This window comes from Saccopteryx bilineata, chromosome 7 (genome assembly GCF_036850765.1).
Source record: "Saccopteryx bilineata isolate mSacBil1 chromosome 7, mSacBil1_pri_phased_curated, whole genome shotgun sequence".
NCBI classification, from domain to species: Eukaryota; Metazoa; Chordata; class Mammalia; order Chiroptera; family Emballonuridae; genus Saccopteryx; species Saccopteryx bilineata.
In genome coordinates this window covers 74,528,722-74,549,971 of record NC_089496.1, presented here as the reverse complement: position 1 = coordinate 74,549,971, position 21,250 = coordinate 74,528,722, and the positions used below count along the sequence as shown (strand labels likewise).

General features: G+C 44.7%; 2 protein-coding genes across 3 annotated transcripts in view; one reads left to right on the top strand and one right to left on the bottom strand.

Moving 5' to 3' along the window:
* Positions 1-1,133: 1,133 nt before the first annotated feature.
* Positions 1,134-17,343, bottom strand: SAXO2 (stabilizer of axonemal microtubules 2). Of its 2 annotated transcripts, none has more exons than XM_066238355.1 (4): positions 17,191-17,343; positions 11,722-11,901; positions 6,437-6,639; positions 1,134-2,922 (listed from the first exon to the last, which is right to left on the bottom strand). In XM_066238355.1, the coding sequence occupies exons 1-4, from the start codon at positions 17,226-17,228 to the stop codon at positions 1,982-1,984; spliced, it is 1,362 nt and encodes a 453-aa protein (XP_066094452.1). In that variant the 5' UTR covers positions 17,229-17,343; the 3' UTR covers positions 1,134-1,981. The 2 variants fall into 2 exon arrangements, with proteins under 2 accessions (XP_066094452.1, XP_066094453.1); XM_066238356.1 differs by having other exon boundaries at positions 17,160-17,324.
* Positions 17,344-17,373: 30 nt separating this feature from the next.
* Positions 17,374-21,250, top strand: part of EFL1 (elongation factor like GTPase 1) — a 94,693-nt gene continuing 90,816 nt past the window's right edge. Inside the window, exons 1-3 of the mRNA XM_066238354.1 lie at positions 17,374-17,493; positions 18,154-18,257; positions 19,543-19,610. Of these exons, the coding sequence (XP_066094451.1) occupies positions 18,167-18,257; positions 19,543-19,610 (159 nt within the window). The 5' untranslated portion in view covers positions 17,374-17,493; positions 18,154-18,166. The remainder of the gene's footprint in view (positions 17,494-18,153; positions 18,258-19,542; positions 19,611-21,250) is intronic.

The window sequence follows — 21,250 nt, the reverse complement described above, 5'->3', positions numbered from 1 at the left end:
TCTGAGATTGGTACTTCTCCACCTGTGGCCATGCTGTCCCGGCCTCCCCACCGTGCTTGGTCCGGTTCCTACTTACCTTCTACTACTTAGCAGCTGTCCTCTCCTTAAGGAAGCCTGTCCTGAGCTCCCAGGCTCAGTGTCCCACACTCACAGGGCTCCAGTCTCTATATTCTCACCTGTTATACTTAGTGAGATTTGGGGGAGACACCGCTCATCTTTGTGACCTCAGCTCCAGGCAAACTGCCTCAGGGAACCCCAGCTGGTGTGTCCAGGGAGGAGACCACCCACGTCGGGTTACAGAGGGGCTGGATATCCAGCACCAGAAAGCAGGCCAGCATGAGGGTACTGAAGTATATCTCCCTGTTCTTCACTTTGAATATAACATTTTCTGTTAAAAAGGTAAGTATCAAATTATGTAAAAGTTAACCTAGATAAACCTTTATAAAAAGCTCTATTTTCCAGAGAAAATCGGGTACAGAAATGATTTTATGAAAATTCATTCCTTTTATTGATGCTTCATTAATGTTGCAAAGAAATCTAAAATCATACATCATTTTAACTGATAAGTAAAAAAGTAAATTAAAACAAACTACTTTCAAAAAATTAAAACTATACATATTTTAACCAAATGGACTTATTCTAAATTAAGTATATAGTTTGGAACAAATCAAAAGCTACAAAAAACTAAATTTTATGATAAATCATATTGTTCCATAATGCAATCATTTATCAAGAAAACACTCAATAAGAGTTTAATTCATTACAAGATTTTCAGCATTTATAGACACAATATGTTCTTTCTTCTTCACGAGGAGGAGGAGAACAGAGTTGTGCCCCATAGTGAACTGGTTCTTCTGAACTATGACTCTGGGCCAGGCAACCAGGTGCATAATTACCTGAGGTGACCCTGAAGATTTCTTCAGAGCTGTCAGTCATTTCTGAAACTACTTTAGCAAGCGCTTTTTCCTGTCTGGAAATGCCATCATTCAAACCATGTTACTCCCCCCAATCCAGGCTCTCTGTTCTCTGTAACAGCTTCTCAGGCGCTTGGGAAGCTAGCTGTACGCGGAAGACTTCTCAGACATCACACTACTCATAAGCTCGATACAAATTAGGGTATTTTCCAATCCTCGCTAAGGCCAGAAAGTGATTACTGAATAGGCAATTATCCCAATTTGTAAGAGGAGAAAACAGGCACCAGAAGAGATGAAGTGACTTTTTAACAACGCCTGACATTTGTTCCGCACTTGCACCTTCTGGATTACAGTGCATCACACGATTTGATGCACAAACGAATTTGGGTGAGGCAGGCAGGGCAGATACCTTTTTGCTAATGAAGCACTGAGGCTCAGACGTGAGTCACCTGCCCAGGGTGGCACAAAAAGACTGTGACGTCATTAGAACTTGAACTCAGACCCTTTGATTTCCAACCAGCAGGGCCTGTTCTTGTCACACCACAGTGGCTCTAATCACAACTCGAACACAGTGAGGAGCAGCCACCAAACCTTCACTCTGTATACTGTAGATGCCCTGAAGTCTGAGGAAAAGGAACGCTGTTGTCTGGGAAGAAGAATCATGCGTCATTTTCAGTGGTGGTACAGACAGCCCTAATGTGTTAGATAAACGGTAATTGGCACACAGATCACTCCAGTTGCTGTAATTATAAACACAAGTATAAATGATGGACTGGAGACGAGCTATGAAACAGTGTGTTGGAGATTAAAGCAGTTCTGATGGGAATGTACGCCGTTCAACTTGCAGAAATGCGAATGAAAGCACAAATCTGTTAAAATATCAATACAAAAAGGATTTTAAGATCCTGATTTCCTGTGATAAAGTTTCTAGTTTTCTTGATTAAAAATTGAAAGATAATTTGTTTTAGCTCTCATAAAAAATTTTTTTGCCCTATAAACAATTGGTTCCGCCCCCTTGGAAAGCCAACATCCTCTGAGTTAGCCTCCTTTTAAACAGGACGCGCTGGCTAGGTCTCCACGGGGGGCGGGGCCTTGCGGAAGAATTTATGACCTCGGGAATCTGTGTGTTCAAAGACGTAACCTGGGGGAGAGGGGTAGCTGGCCGGGCAGAGCTCCTGTTTCTTCAGCGCATACTCGGTAGAGTACATGGTTACGTCATCGAATGGACTGGAACTCTGAAGGGGAACATTTAAAGGCTTACAACTCTCCGTTGCAATCAGTTCGTGTGGCACATAGTGAGATCTGAAAGTGCTCAGACCGTCGAACTTCCCAGATGGGTTGGGAATCTGCTGCTGATTTTTAATGAGTCCTCGACGACAACTTTCCCACGCTGGAAAATCTTCCCTCGTGGTGCTTGTTCCTTGGAAAGGAAACCTGTTGTTTCTTCTGTGAGACACAGGCCTGATGGGGAGGACGCGCGTGGCCTGATAGGGAATGTAATCCAGATGGCTTGTGCTGTGTAACGGCATGGTCCCTGAGGGGCGGACATACGCTTGTGCTTTCTTGACTTCCGGGGGTGGGATTTCCCAAGGTTGAAAACTTGCATGGGTTTCAGTGCTTCCTTCAAACGGAGCATTTTGGGTCACTCTGGTGTGTGCTGGTCGGCAGATTTTTGTGGGTTCGCCTGCAAGACCCTGAAAGGCACATCGGTGGGTTGTGAGAGCCTCAAAGGGGTGGTTGGTCGGTCTATAGACTTCTTTTGGCTGAGCAGCCTTGGATTCTAGCTGGTAAGGTACATAATCTAGGCGATGGCTCGTATCACTATTAAAAGGGACTGTGGGACGTTTGACCACAGGGCTGGGCTTAAAGCTTTGCCTAGGCTGCAGCTCCCGAGGAATGTAGTCGTCTTGAAATGTAGTTGAATTTCCAAATTTCACAGTAGGGGGATAGTAACTTTGTTCTGGTTTATAAAGTTCACTTTTCTGAATGTCCCAAGCTCTATAATCATCTTGGGGAAAAAATAGGACAGCATTTTTAAATACTAAGGAGAAAACCGTGATCTTGTCAAAGTCATGAATTAATTCTCTCATTGCCAAACATCTGGCCATTTCCTTTAGAAATCAGAATGCTAAACAAATATGAAGTTCCTCTGATTCCCATCAGATATGTTTTTTCTCCATTTCCACAATGCTTTTCCTATCTCCCCCTTTAATTTATGTAACTTTCCACTTCTAGTTCATTCGATTACACCATAGAGAGGGGAACAATGGAGCCTGACAGGTGAGAGCCTTTGAAAGCCAAAGAAGTTGTTTTGGGGGAAGACAGTTTAGGAGATATGGTTGTGTTCCCAGGAACTGGTTGAGATTTTTGCTATAACACATAAAATGCTAACATAAACCATAAAATCTAGGATTAAGCTGAGCAAGGGCCCTGCTGTGTGAGCGAAAGGGCTGTGGGAGTTTCTCCTCTTGCTCTGGAGAAGCCCCTCAGAGGAGGGAGAGTTCCGGTGCCTTTGTCTGATAGGAATCCTACAGGATTCCTTGGACACAGTACTGGGGAACTCACATGGTCCCCAAAAGACCACCGGCTTCAGTTTTCCCCCTCAGGAAATGGACTTCAAGGCATTCCCAAAAGACAGAGGGCCATGTGGAGGCCAGGGCCTGAGCTGAGGGCTTTCAGAAGTGTTAGAAACTGTCTGTACAGGCCTTGGCCACTGGCTCAGCGGATAGAGAGTTGGCCCCATGTATGGACATCCCAGGTTCGATCCCCAGACTGGGCACACAGAAGTGACCATCTGCATCTCCCCCCACCCCTTCTCTTTCTCTTCCCCTCCTACAGCCAGTGCCTCAATTGGTTTGAGCATGGCGCTGGGTGCTGAGGATGGCTCCATTGGAGCCTTGTCCTCAGACATTAAAAATAGTTCAGTATTTGAGCATTGGTCCCAGATGGGGTTGGTGGATCCCTGTAGGGGGCACATGTGAGAGTCTGCTTTACTATCTCCTTCCTCTCACCTAAAAAAAGAAAAAAAGAAAAAACTGTACAATTTAGAAGTGACACATAAGAGCTCAGTGTGAGATTTAGTGTTAAATATCTTAATTCTCCTTCTTGCTGCTTACCTAGACCATGGCTGGAAAACTGAAGTGCTTACACTTCAACTGAGGCTTATCTGGGTTTTCTGTTTCCAGATGAGAAGGGAAGAAAGCTGAGAAATAGTATAGAATTGACTTCATCCAAAAATATGCAATTCTAAATACCAAAAATTGATTTCAAGGAGAGAAGTTATACAAGGTAAAGTGTAAGAGTCTAGACTAAAGTCCATTGCCATGTTTGTTTGAAAGGCCCAAACTCAAATGCTTATTATTACACCTCTGAAGAGAAAAATTCCTCATCTGTAGACATGTCTGCCAAGATAGCCAAGTTTGGAACAAAACAATTACTTCCACCTCAAGCTACCAATGTTTGGGTGAGAGTAGATATCTGAGCCAAAAGCAGGCAATTTCGTCTGGCAGAGACTTATGGAACAGCATGGCAAGGAAAGACGAATTGGGTCCAGCATATTCTTGCTCTTGTGAACCTAAATTTGAAGAGAGAGAGAGAACAAGACAGAAGGATAACAAGATAATAAGAAAGATAACAAGAGAGAGAGGTCATGAGAGAGACTGAGAGAATAGGTTTTTGACTGTAGCTAATTCCTTCTTAATCCCTGGTAATATTCCTGTCTTGAAAGCTAGATTTTCTGATATTAACAGTCTTATAGTTCTCTCTCTCTCTCTCTCTTTGTTTTGTTTTCTTTGTTTTTCAAATGAGAGGAGGGGAGATAGAGAGACAGACTCCCGCATGCACCTTGACCAAGATCCACCCAGCAAACCCCGTCTGGGGCTGATGCTCTGCCCATCTGGAGTCATGCTTGCAACCGAGCTATTTTTAGCACCTGAGGTAGAGACTCCACAGAGCCATCCTCAATGCCTGGAGCTGATGCACTTGAACCAATTGAGCCATAGCTGCAGGGAGGGAAAAGAGAGAGGGGGGAGGAGGGAGAGGGGTGGAGAAGCAAATGGTCACTTCTCCTGTGTGCCCTGACTGGGAATTGAACCCCAGGAATTCCACACACTGGGCCAACACTCTACCCAAGCCAACCACCCACGACCTACAGTTCTTTTAATTAGAATTGGCATGATACACATTCTTCCATTCTTACTTTTAACTTACCTATATCTTTGTATTTAATAAAGGTTTTGTGTGGATAGCATATAGTTGGTTCTTTTTTTCCTTCATATACTATGACAATCTTTTTGTTTTAATTACCGTAGTTAGGTCATTTACTTTTTTTTATTTTTTATTTTTCTGAAGTTGGAAACAGGGAGGCAGTCAGACTCCCGTATGCGCCCGACCAGGATCCACCCAGCACACCCACCAGGGGGCGATGCTCTGCCCATCTGGGGTGTCACTCTGTTGCAACCAGAGCCATTCTAGCACCTGAGGCTGAGGCTACAGAGCCATCCTCAGCGCCCAGGCCAACTTTTGCTCCAATGGAGCCTTGGCTGCGGGAGGGGAAGAGAGAGACAGAGAGGAAGGAGAGGGGGAGGGGTGGAGAAGCAGATAGGTGCTTCTCCTGTGTGCCCTGGCCAGGAATCAAACCTGGGACTCCTACACGCCAGGCCAACACTCTACCACTGAGCCAACTGGCCAGGGCCAGGTCATTTACTTTTAATGTAATTATCAATGTGGTTGAATTAAAATCTATACTCTTGGTCTTAAAGAAGGTTGCTAGTATGCTTGGTAGAGTTTAAACTATTCTAGGATGGAGGGAAGGGAAAGGTACCAACTAAATGTGGCATAACGTGACAAATATGACATAATGCTTGTTTGAAGATATCTGTTGTTTTTACATGTTTTGAGACAGAGAAAACTAAGCAAGTGGCTGAATTTGGACAGGAATCCAGGTCTCCTAACTCTTAATTATGCAGGTGGTCTTTTTTCACTTTACAGTATTATTATTGCTTTTTTCTTTTTCTAAGTGAGAGGAGGGGAGACTGAGAGACAGACTCCTACATGCACCCCAACTGGGATTCACCTGGTGACACCCATCTAGGGCCAATGCTCTACCCATCTGGGGTCATGCTTGCAACCAAGCTATTTTTAGTGCCTGAGGCAGAGGCTCCATGGGGCCATCTGCACCTAGGCCAATGCACTCAAAACAGTTGCACCATGATGTGGAAGGAGAAGAGAGAGAGAGAAAAAGAGAGAGAGAAGAGCGAGGGGGAAGGGTGGAGAAGCAGATAGTCGCTTCTCCTGTGTGCCCTGACTGCAAATCAAACCCAGGACATTCACATACCAGGCTGACGCTCTACCACTGAGCCAACACAGTAGGGCCACAGTATTATTTTGACCAAAGAGAGAAAAGTTTTTTTCCTAAGCCATAAGGACTAAGTTTGGCAACACGCCAAAATAATGAGTTGATGTCAAAGCTGGAGGTGAGTTCTAGCTTCTTTGGCTCTATCCCTTTTGAAATGGCGAGTTACCTTTATAGGTTGGGACAGTGTCCAACTTTTCTCTCTTAACTTGTTTTCTCTCCAAAGGCCGGACTATTGCCACGGGCTGCACTTTATAAGAATTAAAGGCCTGTTTGTAGGTCGTGTCCAGGTCAATCTCCCCCTGTTTTGGTTTATATTCTTCCGGTACATGGTGAGGCTGTTGGACTATTTCATAAGGACGATAATCTGATCTGAAATACATAAATTTGAAATATAGCCTCACAGATTCTTCTATTTCTGATTATGTTAACGCAGTATTGGAATTTTCAAGTTTTTTTTTTTTACTTGAGAAGTTTAAGAAGATATTAAAATGTTGATAGTTGATACACTACTTGAAATAATTGAATTGCTTTATGTCCCAGCCAGTGACTAAATACCTCGAGAAGTAGATATGTCAAAAACCCTAGTTTTCAAGACATCGTTGTCATAGATCCTTAGTTAACTGGATCTTACATGAATAAAACCTTTCCATAATTGAATTTTTTTCCTAACATAGAAGGACCTCAGGTGAAAAATTTAATGAATCTGAAAAGAATTTTTAAAGTATCTCCTGGGTTCACTTTGTCAAAATCCACATTCATCCTACTTACAGACTATCTAGTAAGTTACTGGGACATGCCTTTTTCTCATTAAAGTCATGCTGTCTTCCTGCTCATCTTTAAATAATAAACTCTGGCCTTTGACATGTCATATTCATTATATGGATATAAGGATGTGAGCTATTCGTCCTCAGATCCCCGTGGAAGCCCTTTCCATGAATGGGAGCCACATGGTAATCCAGCTGCACCAGGCCTTGTACAACATTGTGTGGCAGAGTGAGGACCAGTCACTGAGTTTGGGGTGGAGGACTCCACAGGCTGAGGGCTCAAACTGCTGGGGTCCAAATCCTGGCTCTGTCGTTCACTGCATGCATGACCTTGGACATCTTAGTTAACATGCCTGTGCTCCAGTTTCCTTATATGTGAAAGAGGATAATAATATCGTCTACCTCAGCAGGTAGAGGATTCACACACACACACACACACACACACACAGTGCTTGATGCATAGTAAGGGCAGTATGTTAACTACTACTTTTATTACCATGAGTCTTCAAAATTGCTTTATTTTCTTCTGGACTCGATTGACTACATCACTCATTTTATGATTTGTTTTAAACCATCTTGAATTAACCAGTATTTTCCGTGTATGTCCATAAGATCCAAAAATAAAACCAAACTCACTGAGCCCTTTCTCCTGTTCACAATACAACTCCCTAGACTTGTCCCATTTCCCCACCCCTACCACCCACTGCCGCCTTGTTTCCGGCAGTCACTTCTCTGATGCAGTTCGAGGGTCACAAGGCTTCTAAATGATTAAATACACCAGGCAGTTTTAGTCCTCACCTTGCTTGACCTCTGGAGCAGTGACTGACATGAGTGCCCACTCCCTGCAGTTCCAGTAAATTCTCTCTCCACCCACCTCCCCTCTCCTCACTCAGTGTGCACTCCCAAGGACAACTCCGCTCCCCCAGCTTTCTCTGCCACCTGTACAGAGTCGCACATTTCTCTCCGCTCAGACCTCTTTTCTGAGCTCCAAACCAGCATTTACAATGACCTCTTGGATAGTCAATGGTGCCTCAAAACTTAATATGCCCCTCATCAAACTCACTATTTCTCCACCCCCCACAACACATCTGGTCCTTGTTCCCCATGTGAGTGAATGGCATTGCCATCTCTTCGGCTGCACAGTCAAAACCCAGGGCTCGCCTTTCATACCTCACTTTCTGCCTGGATCTACAGTGATGCCTCGGTTTTCACCGACGTCCGTTATCATCCGTTTTAGTTTTCATCGATTATTTCCGTGAAAAAATTGTCTCAAGTTTTCATCAGTTGCCTCAGATTTCGTGGGCATGCCCATGTGACCTCACTGCTAATTTTGCAAAAACAAAGGGTGACCCACGCGTTCTCCTGCTCAGTGTGGTGTTGTTTCTCGTTGTGTGAGCATCACCCCGTGCATCTAGCCAAACAATTTCATTGCTTTCCAGTGTTTTTGTGCTTTTTTAAATTGATTCCAAGTGCTAATACTACAATTACATTTAAGTGATTACTGCGTACACAGTATTTGGTGTAATGTGTATTTGGTATGTATTTTGGAGTGTCTAGAATGAATTAATTGGATTTACATTGATTCATATGGAAATAATTGCCTTGGTTTTCATCGGTCTCAAATTTCACCGATTGTTTTCGGCCTGATTATTGACGAAAACCGAGGCATCATTATAGTTCATCATCAACTCCTGTCAATTTTTGCCTCCTAATCTCTCTCAAATCTAACCGCTTTCCCTGTCTCCTCACCAGCATAATATTCCAAGCTTCCCTAACAACTCATTCAAATCATTCAACCATTTCCTACACTCATTTACCTGTATCCACTGTAGCCATCTGGCAATCTTTTCTCACGCTGCACCCAAAGTACTGTAATCCTTTCCCATGTCAATTTGAGCAGGTCATTCCTGCTCTCATCTCCCTCGTCTCTTCCTTATCCCCCTTATTTACCACTCAAAGGAACACAAGACAAATCGAGAAAGAAAGGCGCTCCTGGCTGCCTCCACCAGTCTTGCCCACCCTGGGCCTCCTCCTGCTTCCTAGGCTCAAGGGGGACTTCCTTCTGGAAGTGCTTCCTCCTCCCCCGCTCCTTCCGGCCTCCTGCTCTCTGCCTGGGTGCACTGCCCTCGCCACTTCATCTAGTTCGGTGTTTCACATCCTTCGCATTTCCCTGATAAAGTCAAACCTCTCTTATTCTGGCTCTCCATTTACCTTGTGCTAACGTCATAGATTTTATTACAGCTGCAATTTTATCCTTATTTTGAGGGAGATTTTTGATTGCTACCTTCACTACTGCCACATCTGTGAGCACAGAGAGAGATCATGACGGTCTTGTTCTTGCTTGTCCCTGTAACCCAGGTGCCACGCGTACTGCCTGACACTTGGTCATAAACGCATAGTAAGTATAATCTAGGGGGTGAATCGTAGTAGAAATCACATACCTCTGCCTCTTCAGACTCGGGAGTTGGTCTTTGCTCTTCCCAAATACCAGCTAGAGGGGAACAGGCTACAGCGAACGGGGGAGCAGAGGAAACGGAGAGGACAGAGAAGCTTAGCAGTCCGAGTTTCTCTGGTCAGATTACTTAAATGTTAGAAAGTATACCTCCAAACCCAAAGCAACCTTGTAGAGAGAAGTAGTAGAGGTAAGTGCACTTTTATTCATCTGACACACCCCAAAACATTTGGCATGGGCAGAGCCATGCTTTAGGACAGGCTTCCAGCCTGTGGGCTGTCCTCTCACCGTGTAAGCAGAACGAGCTCTATCAGAAATGAGATGAAAGTGGAAACAATACAAACAAAAGTTGCTGTAGTGTTTTTAACCCTCAAATAGCAGACTGATGCATGAGCTCGTTGGAAGCAGGAACCTCAAGTCATTGCTTTTGTACTTAATGCCCACGACCTTGAATATGGTGTGCACGTTAACCGAATAAAGAAAAGAACCCATTGTGTTGACAAATATACAAAGGGGTCAAAAAGGCTAAGTCCAAAGGAAAAGTTTAGGCCTAGGAGATTTTTTTTAAACACCCATTGAACAAATATTGAGCACCTAACTGTGTGCTAGTAGGCACTGCACTAAGGTTCTAGAGCAGCGGTTCTCAACCTGTGGGTCGCGACCCTGGCGGGGGTCGAACGACCAAAACACAGGGGTCGCCTAAAGCCACACAGGTTGAGAACCGCTATTCTAGAATAAATATTGAGTGCCTACTATGTGCTAGTAGGCATTGTGCCAGGATATAACAGAATACTGAGATAAGAGTAGACAGTTCCTGCTTTAATGGATGGGCTTCTGAGACTAATCTAATGACATATAATAGGAAGATGCTTTAGAACTGACATGGGGGCTTGTACCTCGCCTGAAACCCGTGTGAGGGGTCAGAGGCTTTCCAGAGCGATAACTGTGTTGAGATCTACAAATAAAAGGGGATTAAGTAGGGTAAGAGCGAGGGAAGTTTTCAGACGGTAAAATAGTATGTTGGAAAGCTCTGTGGCAAGTTAAACCTGGTACTTTCTTTTTTTTTTTTTTTTTCTGTATTTTTCTGAAACTGGAAACGGGAGAGACAGTCAGACAGACTCCTGCATGCGCCCGACTGGGATCGACCCGGCACGCCCACCAGGGGGCGACGCTCTGCCCACCAAGGGGTGATGCTCTGCCTCTCCGGGGTGTCGCTCTGTTGCAACCAGAGCCACTCTAGCGCCTGGGGCAGAGGCCAAGGAGCCATCCCCAGCGCCCGGGCCATCTTTGCTCCAGTGGAGCCTCGGCTGCGGGAGGGGAAGAGAGACAGAGAGGAAGGAGAGGGGGAGGGGTGGAGAAGCAGATGGGCGCTTCTCCTGTGTGCCCTGGCCGGGAATCGAACCTGGGACTTCTGCATGCCAGGCCGACGCTCTACCACTGAGCCAACCGGCCAGGGCTAACCTGGTACTTTCAAGAAATGGAAAATGTTCTGTGGGATATAAGCAAAGCGTATAGAGGGCATTGCCATGAAAATAGAGAAGCAAGTAGGAGCCAAGCCATGAAAGGATTTGGGTAAGGATTTTGGAGTATATTAAATACAACGGGAGGCCCTGGCTGGGTTGCTCAGTGGACAGAGCATCATCCCGGTTTATTGAGGTCACGGGTTCAATGCTGGGTCAGGACACGTAGTAGAAGCAATCAATGAGTGCACAACCAAAAGGAACAACTAAGTGGAACAACGATTATATACTTCTCCCCCTACCCCCTTTTTTAAATCAATGGAAATTAAAACAAAAAGCCATTAAGTATTAAACAATACTTAATATAAGAGTATTTTAAGCAGGGAGGCAAAAGGATTAGGCTTGCATTTTAAAGAGATCATCTTGGCAGGCTAAAGTATACATAATAAATCAGAAACAGAAACCAGAGTTACATATACATGTAACAGCAGTTAGGAAACTGCTGCATTCCTCGAGGGCATGGTGACAGGAGAAAACAGATAAATGTGGAGACAGGGCAGGTAAAAAAAAGCAATAGAACTTATTTCCCTTTTCTCTGTCAGTCAGACTTCATTCTCATCTTGCTAGTTTTCTCAAGTTGTGACTCAACTAGTTTCTTGCTTCTTGGATTGGTTCAACTTAAATTCACGGAAGAGGTCAATTTAAAGAGTTAAACAACTTTATTAAGACCAGAAGAGTTGGGAGAAAGATACGCAAAAAGTTGTTCAATATTTACTTAAATGTTGTTATTCCTTCCATTTTACCACGGTACGCTCGAAATTCTTGCTTAGGTTTAAGACTGTGAGCGGGAAGAACATTGCCATATGTACGATATTTTTCCAAATATTCAGTTGTTGGGCAATACACGCCGGAATTTTCATAAATCCTTGTGGTTCCATGTGGACAGTGATGTCGCCTGTGCAAATATAAATAAACTGAAAGATTATTTACACCTCCAAAAACATTGTGTGATAATTACATTATAATCAGAGACCTTCAATAAACTAGCATCTCTACATCTAAGAACAGCTTTACTAAGAAACAAAGCAAAAACCTTCCATTTTCTCTGCAATGGTGTTTACGAAAACTCTAAGTTATGGTATATCCTTATGTGGTGAAAATTCTGGCTTTGCTCTGACAACAATTTAGTGTGTCTTCTACTACAGAAGCTGAAAGCCCCTTTGCTGGCAAGTTCCACAAACAATTTGAGTTTCACCTACCACATGAGACTGAGTCAGAGAAAGCTACCTGGGACATCCATTTTCCTTGCATGGATACACAGTCTGCAGCCAGCAGTTGGTAGACAGTGTTCTGGTTTGCAAGGTGGCTTCCTGACTTGGCAGCTCCCTGACCTTGGCACTGAGGAGCGGTTCTGAAGCCTACAGCCCTGCTGCAGTTTTCTGATTGTGGCAGAAGCAATGGCTCCCTTGGCAGCCCAGTTTTGCGGTGAGATCTTTGGAAATTTTTCCTGAAAGCTTAGTTAAGAGATTGTTCCTTTGGTGCTTCTAACAGTTCTGTGAGTTATATAAACTTTATTATTATTTTTTAAGTGAGAGGAGAGGGGATAGAGATACAGACCCCTCCATGCATCCTGACCAGGACCAACCCGGTGACTGATGCTCGAATCAACTGAGCTATCCTCAACGCCTGAGGCCAGTTATTGGACAACCGAGCTATTCCCAGTGCCCAGGGCTGACATGCAAACCAATGGAGCCACTGGCTGCAGAAGGGGAAGAGAGAGAGAAAGTGGAGAGAGAGAGAAGCAGATGGTCGTGTCTTATGTGTGCCCTGACTGGGGATCAACCTAGGACATACACATGCTGGGCTGATGCTCAATCCACTGAGCCAACCGGCCAGGCCCTGCATACACTCCTTAATAAATCCCTTTATACCTAAACTAGCCAGAGTAGATTATATTGTCCATAACTAAGAGCCCTTAACAATATATGCTCACAACATGCACTTATTAAAGAAAATGAGGTTGATCTTCACGCATAGTTATTGGAAGATGAAGAGATACTGAACAATGAAAAAGTAGGTTGTAGAATAGTATGTATAGTATGCTCTCCCTTTAAAGAATGTGACTGGGGCCTGGCCAGTTGGCTCAGTGGTAGAGCGTTGGCCTGGAGTGCAGAAGTCCCAGTTCGATTCCCCGCCAGGGCACACAGGAGAGGCGCCCATCTTCTTCTCCACCCCTCCCCCTCTCCTTCCTCTCTGTCTCTCTCTTCCCCTCCCGCAGCTGAGGCTCCATTGGAGCAAAGATGGCCCGGGTGCTGAGGATGGCTCTGTGGCCTCTGCCTCAGGCACTAGAGTGGCTCTGGATGCAACAGAGCGACGCCCCGGAGGGGCAGAGCATCGCCCCCTGGTGGGGAGAGCGTCGCCCCCGGTGGGCGTGCCGGGTGGATCCCAGTCGCGCGCATGCGGGAGTCTGTCTGACTGTCTATCCCCGTTTCCAGCTTCAGAAAAATACAAAAAATACAAAAAAAAAAAAAAAAAAGAATGTGACTAAAACAAGTCTTAAATAACATGTTATCTGTGAGGAAGAAGATTAGAAGATTATAAGGAATTTTCACTATATCATAGTTGCTGTTTTTTTACTTGAATTCTTGTACTATGCCTCATGTTATTTACTTCATAATCAGAAAAAAAAAAACCCACTTTTATTTGAAAAGTTGTGAACCTAGTACATAATGTCTGCATTACCTTGACTTTGACATATTGTTTAAAGGTAAGCCACTTAATGAGTGCAGGGAGAATCTTTTCTAATCTGTGGTTTCCAATACCATGACCCTAAGAGCACTCAAGGTAAAAGGTTCCTAGCTTTTTCAATTAGGTTTGAACCATAATTTTATTGTGTAGTGTTTAATTTTCCTGAAGTTTCTAGTACCTATAATTCCTCTTATGTTCTTTGCATTTCACACGCACTGATGATTTTCAGTCTTTCTATTGTAACTTCTATTGTGTTGAGTCTTGCCTGACCAGTGATGGTGCAGTGGATAGAACATCGACCTGGGACGCTGAAGTCCCAGGTTTGAAACCCCGAGTTTGCCAATTTGAACAAGGGGTCACTAGTTTGGCTGGAGCTCCCTGGTCAAGGCACACATATGAAAAGCAATGAACAACTAAAGTGCCATAACTATGAGTTGATGCTTCTCATCTCTCTCTCTTCCTGTCTCTCTCTCTCATATATACACATATGTGTGTGTGTGTGTGTGTATATATATATATACATATATATGTATATATATACATGTGTGTTTGTATATATATAATTGAGTCCTGTTTTTCATGGTAGGTGGCCACAACTGGAGTCTTAACTGTCCCAGAACATTCAATTTAAATTCATTAAGGAAGTATTTTCCTCCTTGCCCTTGGTGGTGGGTGTCTGCTGCCTGACATAGGAAGGCTAAGCACACATCCTACCCTCCTGTCCTCTATTGACCCTGTGAACTTAGACCCCAGTCTGTCTCAGGCCCTGTTGACAGACAGGCTTCCATGTCTACTTCAGAAAATTTACTTCAATTTATCTGTTTTTGTTTTATCTGTCGGCATTCCTTTTATCCTTCTCTATATCAAAAATTCATTGAAATTTCATGTGTTAGTGAGATCTCTTTCCATTCTCTTCAGTAATACGGGTTGATTTCTACCCTGGTTTTATAATTTTATTTCAGTAGATCCTAAGGATGTACTGAATGAAGAAATATGCTCTTTTATCTTCCATAATGAATTTGAGGCATAGACTAGTCAAACGATTTCCTATCCTTGTCAACATTATCCATTCTCTCCTGTCTCTTCAAAATCCCATTCATACCAGGTTTTCAAAGAAAGTTGGTTATTGTTACCAATTCCCAATTTTTTCCAGCATTCCCCCAACTTTGTTTTCCAACATAAAATAGCTCCATCACAGTTGTACTCATGTGAGCAATCATCAATACATACTGCAGAGAAAACTGTTAGCATACTGCAGAAAAAAGTGTTAGGAGATGGATGGTTTGCTTTGACTGATACAGTGAAAGAAATAGACCTTTGAACATATTTAGATACACAGTATGAAAAAAAAAGAAAAGAAAGACGATTCAAACAGCAAAAACAGCAAGAGGAAAAGGTAGCAGCAGCAGGTCAAAATTTCCCTGCAGAGGTCTCTCTCCTGATCTTGGATCCTTCTAGAAAGAGCAATGTATTGACATATTAATGTTTGTTCTCCTTGTTTTTTTCCCCTGCCTTTATTTCAAGCAGGTAGTCGGGACCTTTACATTTCCTTGTTGCCAGGAAGAGCAAAGAAGCTGTCTAAAGTCAACACATTTTCCAGTCTTTTTAAAAAACAATCCTTGGGGCCCTGCCTGTTGGCTCAGTGGCAGAGCGTCGGCTAGCGTGTGGATGTCCTGGGTTTGATTCCCAGTCAGGGCACACATGACAAGGACCCATCTACTTCTCCAGTCCTTGCTTCTCTCTCTCTGTCTGTCTGTTTCTCTCTCTTCTCCTCTCCTCCTGCAGCCATGGCTTAATTAGAGTGAGTTGGCCCCAGGTAATGAGGATGGCTCCATGGCCTCTGCCTCAGGTGCTAAAAAATGGCTCTGGTTGTAATGGAGCAAGGGCCCAGATGGGCAGAGCATTGCCCCCTTGTTAGGGCAGGTTAAGTGGGCTTGTTGGGTGGATTCTGGTCAGGGCACATGAGAGAGTCTGTCTCTGCCTCCCAGAACTCACTTTAAAAAAAATAAAAACAATCCAAGGTAGAGATGAAATCAGGTGTCCCTCTAAAGATGAAAGGTAGTTGTTTCTTAGGACTTTGTTTTCCCAACGGGGAAAGAAATGGTCTATTCCCCCCAAAGAAAGGAAGGAGGTAATATATGAGGGGAACAGGTTCAAAGAAAGTGGGGAATCTTTGCCGCTCTCTGTATCAGTGCCCAGAAGGTGGCCAGATCTTAAAACAGTTGGCTCAAAGGAGCCCTCCAGTCGTAGCTCCCAGCTTTGCCAAAGATACTTGTGCCTCAAACATAAACCTGAAAGCAAGGGCGGCACCACTCTTGAAGGATCATTTGAACTTCAGCAAGGAGCATTACCAATGTTCAAAGTCCAGGCAGGATGCTTACACCAGCCCTACCTCAGCTCCCTGGATCCCCACACTGCTGGAAGAAAGGGGAACCCCCTGGTCCTGACCTCTGCACGGGAAAGGGTGTTGGGTTGTACATAAAGATTAGAAGAAAAAAAAAAACTAACGCCCCCATTAACATTAATAAAAATTTATTTAAATTAAAAAAAAAAAAGAAAAACTAACCAATTTTTGCATGTCAGTTTTTGGATTCATACCACAAATGTGAATTTATCTTGCAGTGATTTTCAACCTTTGTTTCTCACGCATTCATAAACTAATTACTAAAGAAAAAGGGGCCCTGACCTCTTCTCCCTTAGTAACTAATTTATTTGTGCCATGAGATGAAAATGGTTGTATTTAGTCAGGGGCACTGACCTTAGTAATTAGTGTGTGTTTGTGCCATGAAAAAAAAAAAAGGTTGAAAATCACTGAATGTACATCTACTTATTAATTATAAACAACGTTTAGCATGAAACTAGGGGGGAGGACTGCTTTCCATCAGCATACAAGTGGTTTTTCCTTTGGAGGGGATTAGAATATGAAGGGAATTACCTATTCATATATATATTTAGCCAGTATTACTCTAACTCCTGGGTCAACAGTGAAGCTGAGGAAGAAGATTGTTGATGGGGTGGAAGGTTGTTAGGCAGGACTCACAGACCAATCCTGGGTCTCAGGGTGGCGACTACTACCTTTCCAGTCATTTGTATCCAAAGGAGCGCTGCCTGGGTAGGAGGAACAAGATTAGGATACGGCTTGGACGGCAAACTAGAGATGGAAAGAAGCCTAACACTAGTTGAAAACTCTGGGATTGAACACCGTTCAGTTCCTTTCCCTTTTCCTCGACCTTTCTTTTCATTCTTAAAAAAAATTTTGTGGGGCATCTGAGTCTCCCAGTCGGATCCGATCGTACCACTTGACCTGCCTTAATCCGGACACACCTTCACATTATTGCCCACCTGGCCGTATGGCAGGTCAGTGTGGACCCGGACAGAGCGCCTACACAGCAGGAACCTGTAAAACCCAGTAGCCCGCGGAGCGGACCGAGCTGCGTTCGCGTCACCTGCCCTCCACACGACCACCTGAAGCTCCGCCGTCCCCGCCGCGTCTCACCCGCAGGTGCAGATCTGACATAGGCACCGGCTCCTCATGCTCTCTGCCCGAAAGTTCTACGCCGCCGCGCCTCCGAGCGTAGCTTCCCTAGTTCCAGCGCGCCTGCCGTCGTCAAGGCAACGCGGGCTCCCGGGAGACGGACGCGGCGCCAGCTTCCGGTGGCGTCAGCACGCGCGGGTCAGAGGTCGTGCGTCTCCAGGCCCGCCCCGCCGCTGTTGTTCTGCCCTCTTGGATCTCTTGGGGCACCGACTCGCGCGTGCCACCCGACCCGGGTTCCGTACGGGGCGGCGGGCGGCCGAGCGGGTAAGGGCAGCGCTGGGCTGCGGTGTCCCGGTCGGTCGGCTCCCAGTGGGGCGGGTCCCGGGGCGCCGAGACGGTGGCGGGCGGGCGGGACGGGGCGGAGCCGCTGCCCAGTGTGGACCTGGGACCACGGGCTGAGGTGAAGTGGGGTATGGAGTTGAAATCTTTTGCTTTCTCTCTGGAAGGAGATAAGGTCTCAGTGCCGCGCGTGGTTAGTAAGCACGTGACCCCAAACTTTCCTCAGGCTCCGTGGGCGGTCCTGAGCCGAGGACTGTCCACCTGAGAGGGATGCGTGCGGGGCGGGGGAGACGTCAGCTTCCGCCCTCATGGACCTGGACCCGGCGCCGCCGTGAGTCCAGGCCTGGCGTCGCCTCAGTGCATCAGCGCCCCGCGCCGCGTGGTTCATCGCGGCCGCCCCACGCGGGGGACGAGCCGGCTCCAGACACCGTCCTGGCAGGTGTTTGCTTCCGCGCCCCAGTTGGACTTGGACCTGGGTGGGTGCTCTCAGGACACGTTGATTGCCTTCCCAGTTTGAGGCACCTGAGCAGTCTTGTCAGCTCCCAGCATTTAACAAATATATATATATATATATAATATATATGTTAATGCCTCGCCCTTTAGCCCAGGTGCCATTTGTGACCCATTTTTAATTTTCCGTCACAGGACATAAACGATCATGGTGCTCAATAGTTTGGAGAAGATGGTTCAACTCCAGAAAAACACTGCAAACATCAGGAATATCTGTGTTTTGGCTCATGTGGACCATGGTGAGAACCCTTTCAAATGTCTTGTTGTCTGTAATTAAGGGGCTGTGTCTCCGAGTGCGTCCTCAGTGGAGTGACGCCCTGGCAGGTGAGAGGGATGCTGGCTGAGAGGCAGGCGTTTTTTTCCTTCCAAAGTTTGATGTCAGAGATGCTCCCTGTTAACATTTGAAATAAAGGCAGCTAACTAGTGAGTGGCGTTTTGGTATATTGCATTGTTTTTTAAACGAGAACTTGAGCATTAAAATGTGAAGAATTTTTGGAATGGCTTTGTAATGTAGTAAGTCTGTAGTCTTGTTTCACTCAGTATACCATTCAGAGAAAAAAAAAATGATTGCTGTGCTATGTTTTGTCATTCTGAGCTAGTAAGAATGAGCTACTGTTGGCCCTGGCCGGTTGGCTCAGCGGTAGAGCTTCGACCTGGCGTGCAGGAGTCCCGGGTTCGATTCCTGGCCAGGGCACACAGGAGAAGCGCCCATCTGCTTCTCCACCCCCCCCCCCTCCTTCCTCTCTGTCTCTCTCTTCCCCTCCCGCAGCGAGGCTTCATTGAAGCAAAGATGGCCGGGGCGCTGGGGATGGCTCCTTGGCCTCTGCCCCAGGCGCTAGAGTGGCTCTGGTCGCGACAGAGCAACGCCCCAGATGGGCAGAGCATCACCCCCTGGTGGGCAGAGCATCGCCCCCTGGTGGGCGTGCCGGGTGGATCCCGGTCAGGCGCATGCGGGAGTCTGTCTGACTGTCTCTCCCCGTTTCCAGCTTCGGAAAAATGAAGAAAAAAAAAAAAAAAAGAATGAGCTACTGTCACTGTTACTGATATCGGATGATTGATGTAGTAATCAGGGTAAACTTGATTAAAGTCATGCAGGACAGACCTTAGTAATTGTGTAAAAGTTGTTTGTCAGAGGTTTTGATTTACATGGTGGTTTGTCTCATTATTGAAGAGTCTTAAGAGTCTGTGCATTTTACTATGTGTGAATTATGCCTCAATGCAAAAAGAAGTTGCACACTTAAAAGAAAGTTGCTTGACAACTTTTCAGGTAGGTTGGTGAGATCTACAGGGTTGGAGACAGGTTCTAGTACTGTACTATAGAGTTCTCTTCCAGATCATATTCTGGTCAAAACTAATTAAACTCTTTAAAGTGCCCATATGTCTTGCTTTGCTTGGTATAGATTCATAGGAAATCTTTGTTGAACCAATTCTTATGGTTAGATGTTAAATCAGTAGAGATACAGCTACGTCCCCCCTACTTTTAAAGAAAGAAATAGCTTTGAATTAATACTGTTATTTCAACAGGAAAAACTACTCTGGCTGACTGTCTTATATCTAGCAATGGAATCATCTCCAGCCGCCTGGCAGGCAAGGTATGTTGTTATATTTATATTTGATAAATACCTGTTGCATTTCAGAGGGTATTAGCTGTCTACAATGTCATGAACCATTTGCTGTGTTCTTAGAGATCCTGTGAGTGCGATAAGTCAGATGACATCCTGGTACAGTTGTGGGAGTTTTCACAGAGGAAGAGATTCTTCTCATGTGAATGAATGAGTTGGGTGGTTTAAGGACAAGGCAGAGAAACCATCAGGTGGAGGGAAATAACATGAATAAAGTAGGAAAAGGCTAATTTGTGAGTTGTGTTTGATTTCAGTGAAGATTTGCTTACGAACTGCTGAGAGCAATTGCACTTTGGTAGAGAGGATATATCAGATAATCAAAGACCTTGAAGGCTAAACTAAGTACCAAAGGAAGGCTTCTGAAGCCTTTGGGTCATAATGACAATCATGTTTTAGGAAATGAAATGAAATAAAACCATTTTCAGCTGTATTTTGAAAGGACTTGGAATAATTCACTTTACAAAAATAGAGGTTCATCCCTGTAATGAATTTGGAGTGGAATCAGCAGGACTTGTCAGGTGACTGGGAACAGAGAGAAGAGGATATGGAGAAGCAAAATTGAATCAAAAAAGTACACAGAGGAGACTGAAAGAAAAAACATATACATATCGAATAACAAGAGACAGACTTTTTGGAGGAAGGCCTTTCTGAGTGATTGGAGAGGTGAAGAGCTGCCAGAGTGGGACCTAAGGAACGAGAGGAAGAAGAGGAGGAGATAGGAGACTCCTAGAAGAATTTCACATATGTGCACGAGCACACACGGACACACAGGGTAATTAACTAGGTGTGTCTGATGCCGCTCTGATCAAAAAGAATGAGGGTTAAAAAGGATTATTGTGTTTGGCCAGAGGTCATTGGTAACTTTTACATGTTTGGTTTGCCAGAGATGTGGGAATGGAAGCTTTTCTGAAAATTAAAAAATTAATGTGGGTTGAGTAAATGTGGTAATCTCGTGACAGTAAGTTACTTTCAAGGCTTTTGAATGGAAGAAATAAGTAATTATAAAGGTTTTCTAAAGTTGACAGTGGAGAGAAGTAGGGCAGGGCAGGGAACAGACCCTTCTGCAGGGAGAGGAGAAAGATTATGACATGCTGAGGGCTGAGGAGCTGGAGAGGGTGGGCTCTCTAGTTAAGTGAAGCCATCGTCAGTACTGATGCGCTGTAGAGACAAGATGCGATGCAGGCCCTTATCTATAGGCATTAATGCTTTATGAAAGCCATCAGCTAAATGGCAATGTTAGAAATATCTTCTACCCTGTCATTCTTTTTTAAAAACATATGTTTAAAATCTAGCTTGGCAAAGGAGTGAAGGCTTCTCTTACTTCTGGAGACCTTCTGTTTGAACCTCTGTCCAGACTTTGTCAGAGAGTCTATGAGTAGGAAAAGAATGGCTGTGCTCTTGATGAATGGAAGAAATTTATCCAAATACTACTTTCTGTGAATTGTTCATTGACTACCCAGTCGTTCATGGCTGAAATTTGAATGAGCCACTCTCTGGGGAGAGTTTGTGGTATTTTACTACCTTTGGAAAGTGGTAATGTCTTTTAGTTTGCCTACGTTCTCTTCCCCATAATTTTCATTCTCCAACCTTTACCCCCTTAAAAAAATATG

Coding starts and splice junctions, on each gene's coding strand:
- SAXO2 (XM_066238355.1), bottom strand. CDS start 17,228: ATGAGGAGCCGGTGCCTATGTCAGATCTGCACCTGCGG. Junction 6,640..11,721: donor GAAGGAATAACAACATTTAA/GTAAATATTGAA, acceptor TATGTATTTCAG/ATCAGATTATCGTCCTTATG. Junction 2,923..6,436: donor CACTGTCCCAACCTATAAAG/GTAACTCGCCAT, acceptor TTTTTCCCCAAG/ATGATTATAGAGCTTGGGAC.